This window comes from Theropithecus gelada, chromosome 10 (assembly GCF_003255815.1).
Source record: "Theropithecus gelada isolate Dixy chromosome 10, Tgel_1.0, whole genome shotgun sequence".
Classification (NCBI taxonomy): Eukaryota; Metazoa; Chordata; class Mammalia; order Primates; family Cercopithecidae; genus Theropithecus; species Theropithecus gelada.
The window spans coordinates 85,307,711-85,323,558 of record NC_037678.1 but is presented as its reverse complement, the minus strand read 5'-3'; the positions used below and the strand labels follow the sequence as shown (position 1 = coordinate 85,323,558).

At 39.0% G+C, this 15,848-nt stretch overlaps 1 protein-coding gene across 2 annotated transcripts in view; it reads left to right on the top strand.

Annotated features, from left to right (window-relative positions):
• Positions 1–3,364: 3,364 nt before the first annotated feature.
• The window catches only part of SEL1L2 (SEL1L2, ERAD E3 ligase adaptor subunit), a 137,543-nt gene continuing 125,059 nt past the window's right edge, over positions 3,365–15,848 (top strand). For both annotated transcript variants that reach the window (XM_025399149.1, XM_025399150.1), the window contains exon 1: positions 3,365–3,506. In XM_025399149.1, coding sequence (XP_025254934.1) covers positions 3,449–3,506 — 58 coding nt within the window. In that variant the 5' untranslated portion in view covers positions 3,365–3,448. The remainder of the gene's footprint in view (positions 3,507–15,848) is intronic.

Here is a 15,848-nt window from a genome sequence, read left to right as displayed (position 1 = left end):
TTGAGAGAAATAAAGGCTTCAAGAAGGAAGTGGCGTTTGAGCTAGTAATAAAAATATATACTTATTTTTTAGCACTAGAAATAGAAAGAGGTCTTTGATTAGAGACATTACCAAGGAAGAATAAGTAAAACCTGATAATGAAATAGATTTTGAAAGAAATGTGAGGAAGAAAAGAAAAGCATTTCATAGGAGGGTAAGGTGGCAAATAGCAATGTTAGTATTAAGCAATACGGGAGCAGTTGCAGATTTTGTGGGAAAGATATTGACTTCTTATTTAGAAATGCGAAAGGTAAGAAAAGTACATCACACTAGACACCTTCCCTTCAACAGAGAAGCTGTTGGCACTCCAGCCTCCAGCCAATCCTTCCACATGTGCTTTCTTAAGAACATTACACTATTGATTATCTCTTCTCTCATGTCAGCTCAAAGAATTGAACTTTTATTGTATGAAAGCACATTAAAAACATGTAGAGGGCATTTGTTCCAGCATTTAGTATTAATCACTCTGACAAAATGCCATTATCATTCAAAACTGTTAAATATTTAACATCCCTAAAGTACCTGAAATGTGCCATGTACCAAACTGAACTCATGCTCCTTCTCCCAGTTTTCCCCATCTCTTTGAATGGCTCCATTACTAGTTTAGTTGAAAAATCTGGAAACCTAAGCACCATCCCTTGTACCTCTTATAACTTCATTCTCATATCGAATCAGTTGCTATACCTACGCAATTTTATTGAGCAGTCTGTATAAGTCTGGAATCACTACTTTCCAATAGCATTGCAGTAAACTTAGTCTGAATTTAACTGGACTATTGCAAAGACTTCCTAAGTGGCCTTCATGCCCACTGTTGCATCTCGTCTGTCCAGTCTAGACTGCATCTAGTGATACCTTGTCAGAAGTGATCACGTCTTCTCACTTCTGTAAGTCATTCAATGACTTTCTGGTGGTCTTTACTATGTGCTGACTTATGTGCACCCAAAATTCATATGTTGAAGACCTAATCTCCAATTTGACTAAATGTGGAGATTAGGTCTTTAGGAAGTAATTAAGGTTAAAAGAGGTCATAAGGGTGAGTGAGGTTAATAGGACTGAGCCCTTATAAGAAAAGGGAGATCTCTTTTGCCCTCTCCTGCCACCCCCTTTCCCTGCTATGTGAGGACACAGTAAGAAGGTAGCCATCTGCAAGCAAGAAGAAGGCCCTCACCAGAACCTGGTCTCAGATTTCTAGCCATCAGAACGATGAGAAAATTAATTTCTGCTGTGTAAAGTCACCCAGTCTATATTATTTTGTTGCAGTTGCCTAAGCTGACTAATACAGTCTTTTCACAACAACTAAATTATTAAGAATGGAGTGACTATCACCTACTAATCCAGCCTTATTTTATACTATACTCCACTGCCACCCCCATGCCCCAGTCTCTGATTCCAGCCCACAGAGCATCATTTCATGTTCTGGAACACCATATAGCCATTTTTTTTTTTTTTTTTTTAAAAGGGAGGTTGTTCCTTCTTTCTTGGCCGGGAGGCAAAGGCGCGGCCTCGGCTCACTGTAACCTCTGCCTCCCAGGTTCAAGCAATTCTCCTGCCTCAGCCTCCTGAGTAGCTGAGATTACAGGCATCTACCACCACGCCTGGCTAATTTTTGTATTTTTAGTAGAGACAGGATTTCACCACATTGGCCAGGCTGGTCTTGAACTCCTGACCTCAGATGATCCACCCGCCTTGGCCTCCCAAAATGCTGGGATTACAGGCATGAGCCACGGCACCCAGCCCATAAAGCCTTTTAACATGTTCATTGCAACACCTGGGACATGATTTGTTTAGCTGACTCACACTCATTCTTCATATTTCAGCTTAAACATCACTCCCTAGCAAAGCCTTCCCTGACTCTGACCCCACCTGACCTTTGCCCTGTTTCCCCTTATATGCCTTCATTGCTCATTGATTTTCCTATAAAGCAGTTTGGGTTTGTTGTTGTTGTTTTGAGACGGAGTCCCACTCTGTCTCTCAGGCTGCATTGCAGTGGCGCAATGTCTGCTCACTACAACCTCCACCCCCCAGGCTCCTGGCCCCGAGATTCAAGCACTTCTCATGGCTCAGCCTCCTAAGTACCTGAGACTACAGGCACGCACCACCAAGCCCAGCTAATTTTTGTATTTTTAGTTGACACAGGGTTTCACCATATTGGCCAACCTGGTCTCGAACTCCTGGCCTCAAGTAATCCACCTGCCTTAGGGTCCAAAGTGATGGGATTAGAAGTGTGAGCTACCACGCCCAGCCAACATTAAGGATCTTGAGAGATCGTCCTGGATCATGTTTGTGGGCCCTAAATGTAATCACAAGTATCTTTATAAGAGGGGCACAAAGGGAGATTAAACTACAGAAGGCAAGTGATGACTGAGCAGAGACTGAAATGATGTGGCCACAAATCAAGGAATGCTGGCAGCCAATTAGAAGCTGAAAAATTCCAGGCCAAGAATGGATTCTTCCCTGGGACCTCCAGAAGGAGCTAGCCTTGTCTTTGATTTTAGCCCTGTAAGAATCGCTTTGGAATTCTGGTCCCTAGAACTATGAGAGAATAAAGTATTGTTGTTTTAACCCATTAAGTTTGTGGTAATTTGTTATCACAGCAATGGGAAACTAATAAAAGGAGTAAAACTATAAATTCAAAACAATAAAATGTCTATTTCTGAAGTAATGACCTGGACAGACTGTCAAAGTTGGATATTTTTGTAGGCATAATTTCTCAACTAGCTCTATGCCTTAGATATTTTTAATATTTATATGTTTTCCCTAAATATTCATTTTGATTTCTCATAGCTTTGAAGGTATCACTTGTGAAATGTCTGTATTATTTGAGGTATGTAAAGACATTGTTAAACAGTCTTTGTTTGCCTTTGTTTCAGTAAATCCTCAGCAGTTTCTAACTGGAAAAGAGGATAAAGATTTTCATCCAGATTGGGAACAAAGCAGACTTGGCCCATTGTTTCTTTTCCACTAAAGCCTAGAGATACCAGCTTACAGGATGATGTCAGATCAGTTCATGTACCTTATTTGTGTTTTTACATAAGTGTAGTTTATACCTCTAGAGGCAACATAAAAATAAGAACTTTCAGCACCCCTGAACACAGTTGAACGTGTGGACATGTACGAGTTGGACTTATGGTCCCTTCCTTTCATGTTAGACAGCCACCCCTAATTTCTAGCCTACCCCTTATCTTCAGCCAGAGGAAAGCAGTGGATCCTTTCCACAGCCTACATTCTCCAGCAGCTGCCTTCATTCCGGCTTGAAAGGAACTCCCTGGCAGCCCATTGGCCCAAGAGTAAGGAAATGGTTGCTTAGCAACTGACTCCTGCCCCCACCACAGCCCTGAGAAGAGGAGCTCTTGGGCCAACCACCTAGTTTCTGCCTGTGTTACAGTGAAGAGGAGTTGCTTAAGAGAAGATGAAGCCCTTGTCTCTGTTAATAGAGATATTGATAATTCTTGGGGTCACAATTAAAAGTAAGTTTTTTTTGTCCTTACAGTTCTCTGTGAGGGTCTTTTCTCTTTGCTCAAACAGTGCCAAGGGCAGAAGCCAATCAAAAGATTAGAACTTTACTATATCCCTAAGTAATGCCATTTTTGTACAGGTGTTTTAAAATGTGCAATGAGAAGAACAGATGATAATGATAGTCTCACTTGGGATAATACTTGGGAAGGGTGTGGGCGATGGGGAGAAAACAAATCTGTGAGAAAACCACTACAGTAATTGTTATAAAGTAGGGATATTTAGGGCAAGTTGTTAAGTGTTATTAAATTTAGAATATCATAAAGGTCTAGTTCCAAGACTTTAAAGGAAAAATATAGGACTCAAAGAGTTTGAAAGATTCACAAACATGTTCTTTTAAAATATTTACACAATAACAATTTCACTTCCAAAGTTTCAGTGTTTCCTGTATAGTTGCTATCTGAAAATGGAAGTTATTTTCCAATCTTGTTTCTTTGGCCATTTTTTGAGTTACTTTTTACCCAATCCTCATATAATGTGCTCATGATAAATTCAACTTAATAAATATTCATTTGGTCCCTGATTGTCTAGTGGTTAGAATTCGGCACTCTCACTGCCACAGCCCAGGTTCAATTCCCTGTCAGAGAAAAGAAGAAAAAAAAAAAAGGAAATATTTGGATTTTGCCCAGAAATGTAAGATTGGTTTACCATCCATAAAGTAATCAATGTAACAATCACATCAATAGAATAAAAGACAAAGATCACATGATCATTCTAAATCTAGTAAAAGCATTTGACAAAATTCAACATGCTTTGTGATAAAAATGTGTGACAAACTAAGAATAGAAGGAAACTTTATCAACCTGATATAATATATCAAAAAACCCAAAGCTACTATATTTAATGGTGAAAGACTGAATGCTTTACCCCTAACATCAGGAATAAGACAAGGATGTCCACTTTTGCCATTTCTATTCAACATTGTACTGGAACTTCTAGCCATGGCATTTACACAAGAAACAGAAGTAGAAGACATCAGGCTTGGAAAGAAAGAAGTGAAATTATCTGTATTCACTGATGACATGATCTTGTATACAGAAAATCCTATGGAATCAAGTACAAAACTATTAGAACGAATAAATGAGCTCCACAGCACTGCAGAATAAATACAAAAAACGGTTCCATTTCTATACAGTAGCAATGAGAAACCAAAAATGAAATTAAGAAAGAAACTTTATAATAGTATCAAAAAATGAACTACTTAAGGATAAAGTTTACAAAAAAAATGCAAAACTCATCTTCTGATAACCACAAAAATTGTTTAAAGAAGTTAAAGACAACCTCACTAAATGAAAAGACTTCCCATGTTCATGGATTGGAAAACTTAATATTGATAAGATGGCAATACTCTCCAAATTGATCTACATATTCAACACAGTCTTTATTTATTTGTTGTTTTTTTTTTTTTTGAGATGGAGTTTCGCTCTTGTTGCCCAGGCTGGAGTGCAATGACGCAATCTCAGCTCACTGCAACCTCCGCTTCCTGGGTTCAAGCGATTCTCCTGCCTCAGCCTCCCAAGTAGCTGAGATTACAGTCATCTGCCACCACACCTGGCTAATTTTTTGTATTTTTAGTAGAGACGGGGTTTTACCATGTTGGCCAGGCTGGTCTTGAACTCCTGACCTCAGGTTATTCACCGGCCTCAGCCAGCCAAAGTGCTGGGATTACAGGCATGAGCCACCGCACCTGGGCTTCAACACAATTTTTATGAAAATCCCAGCTGACTTCTCAAAAATTGGCAAACTGGTCTTAAAATTCATATGGAAAAAAATGTTCCTGAAAAAGAAGAATGAAGTTGGAGGACTCACACTTCCCAATTTCAAAACTTACTACAAAGCTGCAGTAATCAAGACAGTATGGTCCTGATGTGAAAATAGACATATAGATTACTGGAATAGAATTGAGAGTTTTACAAGTAACCTGTCACACTTATCATCAATTGATTTTTGTCAAAGATGCCATGAAAACTCAGTGTGGGAGGTGCTGGAGGAGATAATCTCTCCAACAAACGGTGCTGGGACAACTGGATAACCACATGAAAAAAATGAATTTGAAAAAATTAAATAAAACAATTTTTAAAAGCTAGGCACAATGGTTCCTATCTGTAATCCCAGCACTTTGGGAGGCCAAGGCAGAAGGATCACTTAAGGCCAGGACTTCGAGACCAGCCTGGTCAACATAGCAAGAACCTCATCTCTTTAAAATGAAATTAAAAGATAAATAAAAATTTCATAAGAATGAATTTCTACCCCCACCTCATACCTCATATACACAAATTAATTCAAAATAGATCAAAGACATATACATATAGCTAAGGATTTAAAACTCTTAGAAGAAAACATAGACATAAATATTCCTAACTTTGGATAAGCAATGATTTCCTAGATATGCCACCAAAAGCACAAGCAGAAAAGGAAAAACCAACTGATTATCAAAACTCTTCTGCTTTGGAGGATATCATCAAGAAACTCAAACGACAACCCACAGAATGAGAGAAAATTTTTGCAACTCATATATCTGATGAGAATTCAGTATTCAGAGTATACAAAGAACCTTACAACTCATCAACAAAATGACAACCCAATTTAAAAATGGGCAAAGAAATTGGATAGACAGTTTCCCAAAGAAGAACAAATGACCAAGCACATCAAAGATATTCTACATCATTGGTCATTAAGGAAATGAAAGCAAAAAGCCAGTGAGTTATCACATCACACCCAGTAGGATGGTTATAATCAAAAAACAGGAAATTATCGGCCGGGCACGGTGGCTCACACCTGTAATCCCAGCACTTTGGGAGGCTGAGGCAGGTGGATTATGAGGTCAAGAGATCAAGACCATCCTGGCCAACCAACATGGTGAGACCCCGTCTCTATTAAAAATACAAAAATTATCTGGGCATCATGGCAGACACCTGTAGTCCCAGCTACTGAGGAGGCTGAGGCAGGAGAATCGCTTGAACCCGAGAGGCAGAGGTTACAGTGAGCTGAGATTGCACCACTGCACTCCAGCCCAGGCAACAGAGCGAGACTCCGTCTCACAAAAAAAAAACAAAAAAGGAAATTATCAAATTTTGGAAGGATATAGAGAAACAGGAGCCTTAACACATTGCTGGTGTGAATATAAAATGCTATAGTCACAGTGGAAAACAATGTGGCAGTTTCTTAAAAAGTGAAACATAGATTTACTAGGTTGGTGCAAAAGTAATTGAAGTTTTGGCATTAAAAGTAATGGAGAGGCCGGCTGTGGTGGCTCACGCCTGTAATCCCAGCACTTTGGGAGGCTGAGGCGGGAGGATCACAAGGTCAGGAGATGGAAACCATCCTGGCTAACACGGTGAAACCCCATCTCTACTACAAATACAAAAAATTAGCCAGGCGTGGTGGCCGGCGCCTGTAGTCCCAGCTATTCGGGCGACTGAGGCAGAAGAATGGCGTGAACCCGGGAGGCGGAGCTTGCAGTGAGCCAAGATGGTACCACTGCACTCCAGCCTGGGCAACAGACCGAGATTCCGCCTCAAAAAAAAATAATGGAGAAAACCATAATTACTTTTGCACCAACATATGCAATGTGACCTATTAATTCCACTACTAGGTATATAACCAAGAGAAATGAAAACATAGTGTTCACACAGAAATTTGTACACAAATATTTATAAAACCATTATTCATTGTAGCTTAAAGGTGGAAACAACCCAAATATTGACCAACAAATGAGTAAATAAACAAATTGTGGTATTTACATTGGAATATACATATGATGGAATATTACTCAGCCATAAAAAAGAATGAAGTACTGATACGTGTTACAATTTGGATGAACCTCAAAAACAGTTGTGCTACATGAAAGAAGCGACACAAAAGGCTGCATATTGTATGATTCTTATTTTATGAAATATCTGAAATAGGCAAATTCAGAGAGATGGAAAGCAGATTACTGGGTTAGGGGATGGCAGAGGGGAGAAAGAGGAGTGACTACTTAATGCGTACAGAGTGTACCTCCAGGATGATGAAATTTTGAAACTATAGAAAGGTGATGGCTGTATAACACTATGAATGCACTAAATGTCACTTAACTGCACACTTTAAAAGGGGTAATTGTATGTTACATGGATTTCACCTCAATTTTTTAAAAATGTTGCAATGCTTGGAAAACGGGCAATTCCTCAAAAGGTTAAACACAAAGTTACTATATGATCTAATAGTTCCATTCCTAGGTATATATCCAAGAGAATTGAAAACATATTTCCATACAAAAACTTACACATAAATGGTAGCATTATTCATAAATAGACAAAAAGTGGAACTAGCGCAAAAGTCCAACAACTGATGAACAGATCAACAAAATGTGGTATATCCATACAAAAGAATATTCAGCAAAAACCACAAACAAAGTATGATATGGATAACCTTGAATACATGCTAAGCAAAAGAAGGTAGACACAAATGGCCCCATATCATGTGACTTCCTAGGTATGAAACATCCGTAATAAGCAAATACACAGAGACTGAAAGTCCATTACTGGTTACCTAGGCCTGGGCGGTATGCGGGAATTGGGGTGATGATGACTTAGGGGTACAGGATTTCTTTTGGGGTAATGAAAATTGTTCTCTGATTGTGGGATGTTTGCACAAATTTGTGAATATCCTAAAGGCCATTGAATTGTAGAGGGAAAAAATAAATCTTTAATGAAGGTTATACACCAGGAGTATTGAGGATATAAGAATATCTAAGAACAGTCCATATCCTCGAGCAGCTTAGAGTCTCGAAGAGAAAAACCAAAATAACGAATGAATAAATTGTAAAGTGTTGTAGGTAATAAAACAGAAGCATTTACAGGGTACTGTAGGGCACAGAATGAAGGAGAGGTCAATTCTACTGGTGTGTGGAGTAGTCAGAAAGGCTTCACAAAGGAAATGGCATAGACCGAATCTTGAAAGATTAGTCAGTGTTCATCAAGCAGGCAAGGGAGAACAAGAACATTTCAGGCCAGAAAAAAGGACCAAAGACACAGAGGAATGAAAGAGCATGGTCTATAAATAAGTGTATCAGTTTGCTGTTGTGTAGTATATAAGAAGCAACTTAGGAGGCTGGAGTGGTAGGTAGGGACTTTGTGTGACAGGCTATGACGTTTGGGCTTTATCCTGGGAGGAATGGGTAGTCATTTCAGGTTTACTCCTTGAAGAACATGAATAGAATTATGCCTTAGAAAAATGACTTTGAGAGTAAATAGTAGCTACTAGATGTGAGGGTTGGGGGAGAGGGGATATCCAACGGTTGGTTAAACAAATACAAAAGTATAGCTAAATAGGAGGAATAAGTTCAAGGGTTCTATAGCACTATTGTGTGACTATATTTAACAACAATTTATTGTATCAAATAGCTACAAGAGCAGATTTTGAATGTTCCGAACACAAAAATGTGATAAACATTTGAAGTTACAAACATGCTAATTACCCTGATTTGTTCATTATACATTGTATATATGTATCAAAATATCACACTGTGCTCCATAAATATGTACAATTATTACATATTAATTAAAAACTAAGAAAAGCAAAAAAAATTTAATAGCAAAAAAAGCAAATATTCAGTGCCCTTTAGCAAAAAAGAAAGAAAAAAGGAAAGAAGAGGAGAGGGGAGGAGAGGGAGGAAGAAAGAGAGAAAGAGAGAGAGAGAGAGAGAGAGACTTTGGCAGTAGAGGATTGGATGTCACTGTATAACTCTGGTGACAGTGTAACTAGTAGAACATTACTGAATTGTCCAAACAAGAAACAATGAAGACTTAAACTATAGCAACAGCAGTGGGAACTGAGAAGAGTTGATGGATATCAAGGCTAGAGAGATTATCACAGAAGTCCAAGGTGAGGGAGTGCTAGGAACATGGGAATTGCCAACAATGCCAAATGCCAGAGAGAATGGGGAAATTAGAGTCAGCAAGTGACCATGAAATTTAATAGCTTGAGAATTTTTGTTTCCAGGACAGTTTCAGCGGAGAAGCATGAACAGAAACCTGATGTCAAGGCTGGGTGTGGTGGCTCACACCTGAAATCCCAGTACTTTGGGAGGCTGAGGCAGGCAGATCACCTGAGGTCAGGAATTCGACACCAGCCTGGCCAACATGGTGAAACTGCATGTCTACTAAATATACAAAAATTAGCCAGGCATGGTGGCGGGCACCTGTAATCTCAGCTACTCAGGAGGTTGAGGCAGGAGAATCACATGAACCCAGGAGGTGAAGGTTGCAGTAAGCTTAGATCGCGCCACTGCACTCAAGCCTGGGTGACAGAGCAAGACTTCATCTCAAAAAAAAAAAAAAAGAAAGAAAGAAAGAAAAGAAAAGAAAAGAAAGAAAGGAAGCTGATTTCAATTGGTAGAAGTGAACATGAAGAGAGAAAGTAGAGACATAATGATTATACAGAGTTCTTCCAGGATTGTGGCAGTGTTCAGGGTAAGACTCTAGCTATCGATAGATCATTCATTAATTGTGGGTGTATAGAGAACCAGCAAAGTAGTTAGTGGGAGAGAAAACAGTTGTTTTTTAAAAGCTAGTGCTGGCGGGGCGCAGTAGCTCATGCCTGTAATCCCAGCACTTTGGGAGGCCAAGGCGGGCAGATCACACGAGGTCAGGAGTTTGAGACCAGCCGTGACCAACATGGAGAAACCCCGTCTCTACTAAAAATACAAAATTAGCTGGGCGTGGTGGCGCATGCCTGTAATCCCAGCTACTCCAGAGGCTGAGGCAGGAGAATCGCTTGAACCCAGGAGGCAGAGTTTGCAGTGAGCCGAGATTGTGCCATTGCACTCCAGCCTGGGCAACAAGAGCGAAACTCTATCTCAAAGAAAAACAAAAACAAAAACAAAAACAAAAAACAAAAAACAAAAGCTAGTGCTAAAAGAGCTAAGATTCATATGTAAAATTAGCCCTTGACCTCACTTATTTTCCCCCTCTTTGCCCCTCTACCCTATTTCTCAAGGCAAAACGGACAGGTCTATCCTTTTTCATTCAGATACACCTTGCAAGCTTGCATGTTGCCTTTTTATTCATTTTTTTCACTTGATACTCATTGTATTTTGATTTTACCTATATAAAATTATTGGGGAGGACATAACTATGCGATTGTCCCTGACTCTACATTCACCTAGGGAATTTCTTAAAAAGTTACTGAAATGATTTTTCCCTTTTGGTAAATCCTCAGGTTAAAATAGTTGAAAATGATGGAAGGAATGAACAGTCCATCCCAAAGTCTATGGCTTAGAAAAATGGAAGGAAAACTAATTATGTTAAACTAGTAATTTTTTTCTAGTGTTTTTTTTTCTCTCTTCACTCTATCAACTTAGCTGCTGCTTTTTTTTTTTTTTTTTTTTTTTCTTTTTCCTGAGATGGAGTCTTGCTCTCTCGCCCAGACTGGAGTGCAGTGGCGCGAACTCAGCTCACTGCAACCTCCGCCTCCCAGGTTCAAGCAATTCTCCTGCCTCAGCTTCCTGAGTATCTGGGACTACAGGGGCTTACCACCACACCCAGCTAATTTTTGTATTTTTAGTAGAGACGGGGTTTCACTCTGTTGGCCAGGATGGTCTCCATCTCTTGACCTCATGATCCACCCGCCTCAGCCTCCCGAAGTGCTGGGATTACAGGTGTGAGCCATCGTGCCCAGCCTGCTGCTGCTTTAAGGTAGTGTAAAATATATCACTGAGGCAGATAAAAGGCACTGCCAAGAGTTCTGGCTATAGATCATCCAGAGTCCAAGGTTTCCTGCCTCCCATCTATTTCTTTTCTTTCTTGTTTATTTATTTAGATCTCGCTTAGAAACAATTTTTTCTTTTTTCTTTTTTGAAAATTTCTATTTACAATGATAGAACTTGCTACTACCTCAGAATATAGCTTTTTCTTTTTTTTTTTTTTTTTTTTTTGGCAGAGTCTCATTCTGTCTCCTAGGCTGGAGTGCAGTGGCATAATCACAACTCACTATAGGCTTGACTTCCCAGGCTCAAGCATTCCTCCCACCTCAGCCTTCCAACTAGCTGGGACCACAGGCATGCACCACCATGCCAGGCTAATTTCTGTATTTTTTGTAGAGATAGGATCTCGCTATGTTGCCCAGTCTGGTCTTGAACTTCTGAGCTCAAACGATCCTCCTGCATCAACCTCCCAAAATGCTGGGATTACAGGCATGAGCCACCATGGCTGGCCCCATCTATTTCTTTCTAGTAGTAACTCTTATCATATACTTCTGTGATTAGAAAAGCAAAGCAAAACAACAAAAAGTTAATAGTAACTCTCACAGACACACTCCACCTACCCAGCAGCTCTCTATCCCAGTTGAAAGGGGCACATAGCTCATCAGTCTCACAGTAACCAGAGGCCAGAAAGCAGTTGCCTCACAATCATGTCTAGGTCCCTGTCTGGTCCAGAAGGAGGCCACATAAAGACCAAGCCCTGGACATGTTGCAGAGGAAGCTGAGCCTAAGCAGTACAAGCAGCAAATATCCTACTGCTTCAGAAATGTTCTTGCTTCTATCGGTACTATTTTGAATAACCTATGGAATTGAGGATTTCTAAATTACCTTTGCTTTCATTAAATTCTTTTATGTTGTACCTCTAACCAGGGAAAAGATACATTGCAAGTAACTGGAGCATCTCTCCTTGAAAAGAAGCAGGAGAGACCAGGTGTTATGATAGGATTGATGACTGCAAGAGAGAAGTTTGATAACTGTGTTATGTGAGGGATCAGTAAAAAAGCACATTTCTCTTTTGTGAGTTTCCTGAAAGTTATAAGGCTTTTTCACACCTTTGTATCTCAGATTCATCTGAATGCTTTCTGATTTTGTATTTTTTTCAGTGACAAATATTAATTGCATATTTATGGGGCACAATGTGATGTTTTGATATATGTATATGTTGGGCAATGATTAAGTCAAGCTAATTAACATATCCATCCCTTCATACAAGTACCATTTTTTGTGGTGAGAACATTTGAAATCTACTATTTTAGTAATTTTGAAATACAGAATACATTATTAACTATAGGCACCATGCTGTGCAACATCTAAAACTTATTTTCCTGTTTAATTGAAACTGTACTCTTTGACCAACCTCTCCCCATTCCCCATACCTCCCTCCCCAGCCTCTGGTAACCATCATTCTATTCTCTATTTCTTTCCTTTTTTTTTTTTTTTTTTTGAGATGGAGGTTTGCTCTTGTTGCCCAGGCTAGAGTGCAATGGCACCATCTCGGCTCACTGCAACCTCCGCCTCCCGAGTTCAAGTGATTCTCCTGTTTCAGCCTCCCGAGTAGCTGGGATTATAGGTGCACACCACCATGCCCGGCTAATTTTGTATTTTTAGTAGAGATGGGGTTTCACCATGTTGGCGAGGCTGCTGTCAAACTTCTGACCTCAGGTGATCTACCCGCCTTGGCCTCCCAAAGTGCTGGGATTACAAGCGTGAGCCACCGGGCCCAGCCTCTACTCTCTATTTCTATGAGTTTCAACTCTTTAGATTCCACATATAAGGGAGATCAGAAAGTATTTGTCTCTCACTTCCTGGCTTACTTCATTTAGTATAATGTACTCTAGTTTTATCCATGTTGTTGCAAATAGCATGATTTCCTTCTTTATAAGGCTGAATAATATTTCATTGTATATACATACAACATTTTCTTTATCCATTAATCCATTGATGGACACTTAGGCTGTTTCCATATCTTGACTATTGTAAATAATGCTGTAATGAACATGGGAGTGCAGACATCTTTTTGATATACTGATTTCAAGTCCTTTGGATATATACCTGGAAGGGGGATTGCTGGATCATATGCCAATTCTTTGTTTGTTTGTTTGTTTGTTTGTTTGTTAAAGAATGGCTATCTATATTGTTTGACATAATGGCTGTACCAATTTATAGTCCCACTCACAGTGTATAAGATTTCCCTTTTCTCTAGCCAGGTGTGGTGGCTCACACCTGTAATCCCAGCACTCTGGGAGGCCGAGGCGGGCAAATCACCTGAGGTGAGGAGTTTAAGACTAGCCTGGCCAACATAGTGAAACCCTATCTCTACTAAAAATAAAAAAATTAGCCAGGCACATGCCTGTAATCCCAGCTACTTGGGAGCCTGAGGCAGGAGAATAGCTTGAACCCAGGAGGCAGAGGTTGCAGTGGGCTGAGATTGCGCCACTGCACTCCAGTCTGGGTGACAAAGCAAGACTCTGTCTCAAAAAAGATTTCCCTTTTCTCCACATCCTCACCAACACTTATCATCTTTCATCTTTTTTCTAACAAGTGTGAGGTGATATCTCGTTGTGATTTTAATTTGCATTTTCCTGATGATTAGTGACATTGAACATTTTCTCATATATCTGTTGGCTGTTTGTATATATCTGTTGGCCATTTGTATGTCTTCTTTCAAGACATGTCTATTCGGGGCTTTTGCCCACTTTTTAATCAAGTTGTTTGTTTTCTTCCTATTTAGTTGAGTTTCTTATCTATTTTAGATATTAGTCCCTTGTCAAATGTATGGTTTGCAAATATTTTCTCCCAATTCATGGGTTGTCTGTTCAATCTGTTAATTGTTTTCTTTGCTGTACAGATTTTTAGTTTGCTGTAAATTCTATTTGTCTATTTTCACTTTTGTTGCTTGTGCTTTTTGGGGTTATATTTAAGAAATCACTACCCAGGCCAAAACTGTGAAGCTTTTCCTCTATATTTTCTTTTAGTTTTAGAGTTTCTGGTCTTATGTTTAAGTCTTTTTTATTTTTTTTGAAATGACAAAGTGACTGGGTTTATTTTGTAAGTAACTAGATTAAATTTTCTTCCATTGTGCCAATATGTGACCCAACACAGAGATTAAGTGCCAGTTTCAGGAAAATAAAGTTATATTTTTGTCAGCCATGAATGTATGTCTTCTGAATATTTTTTCTTTTGTTTTTAGTTGATACATAAACATGCATCAACTTCATCAATGATGCAGAGTGATATTTTGTACATATATAGAATGTGTAATGATCAAATCAGAGTTATTAGCATAGCACCTCAAACATTTATTATTTCTTTGTGTTGTAAACGTTCAAAATCTTCTCTTCTAGCTTTTCTAAAATATGCAATAAGTCGTTAACCATATTTATCCTACAGTACCATAGAACACTAGAATTTACTTCTCCTATCTAGCTGTATTTTTGTATCAATTAACCAACTTCTCCCTATCCTCCTCTCTTCCCATCCTTCCTATTATCTAATAACCACAATTCTACTCTATCACTTATATGAGCTCAATTCTTTCCGCTTCCACATATGAGTGAGAAAATGCGGCGTTTGTCTTTCTGTGCTTGACATTTCACTTAACATTATGTCCTCTGGGCTCATCCATGTTGCATAAATGACATGATTACATTCTTTTTTTCTTTTTTCTTTCTTTTTCTTTTCTTTTCTTTTTTTTTTTTTTTTTTTTGAGACAAGTCTCACACTGTTGCCCAGTCTGGAGTACAATTGCATGAGCGCAGCTCACTGCAACCTCTGCCTTCTGGATTCAAGCGAGTCTCGTGCCTTAGCCTCACCAGTAGCTGGAATTACAGGCATGCACGATCATGCCTGGCTAATTTTTGTATTCTTAGTAGAGACGGGGTTTTGCCATGTTGGCCAGGCTGTTCTCAAATTCCTGACCTCAAGTGATCCACTCGCCTTGACCTCCCAAAGTGTTGGGATTACAGGCGTGAGCCACCGCACCTGGCAATTTCATTCTTTTTCATGGCTGAATAATATTTCATTGTGTATATTTTTATTTTTTCATATTGATATTTATTTTATGTTTTTATATTTTTATTCATTTATCTGTTGATGAATATTTAAGTTGACTCCATATCTTGGTTATTGTGAAAAGTGCTGCAATAGACATGGGGGCACAGGTGTCTCTTCAGTATACTGATTTCCTTTTCTTTGGATAAATAGTAGCAGGATTGATGGATCATATGGTAATTCTACCTTTAGGTTTTTGAGAAACCTCTATACTGCTTTCCATAATGGCTGTACCCATTTACTTTCCACCAACAGTGTTTAAATATATGGTTGTCAAATGTATGGTTTGCAAATATTTTCTCCCAATTCATGGGTTGTCTGTTCAATCTGTTAATTGTTTTCTTTGCTGTACAGATTTTTAGTTTGCTGTAAATTCTATTTGTCTATTTTCACTTTTGTTGCTTGTGCTTTTTTCTCCACATCCTTGCCAGCATTTGTTAATTTTTGTCTTTTCGATAACAGAGTCATTCTATGTGTTTAGGTTTTTAATACATTTTGAGTTGAT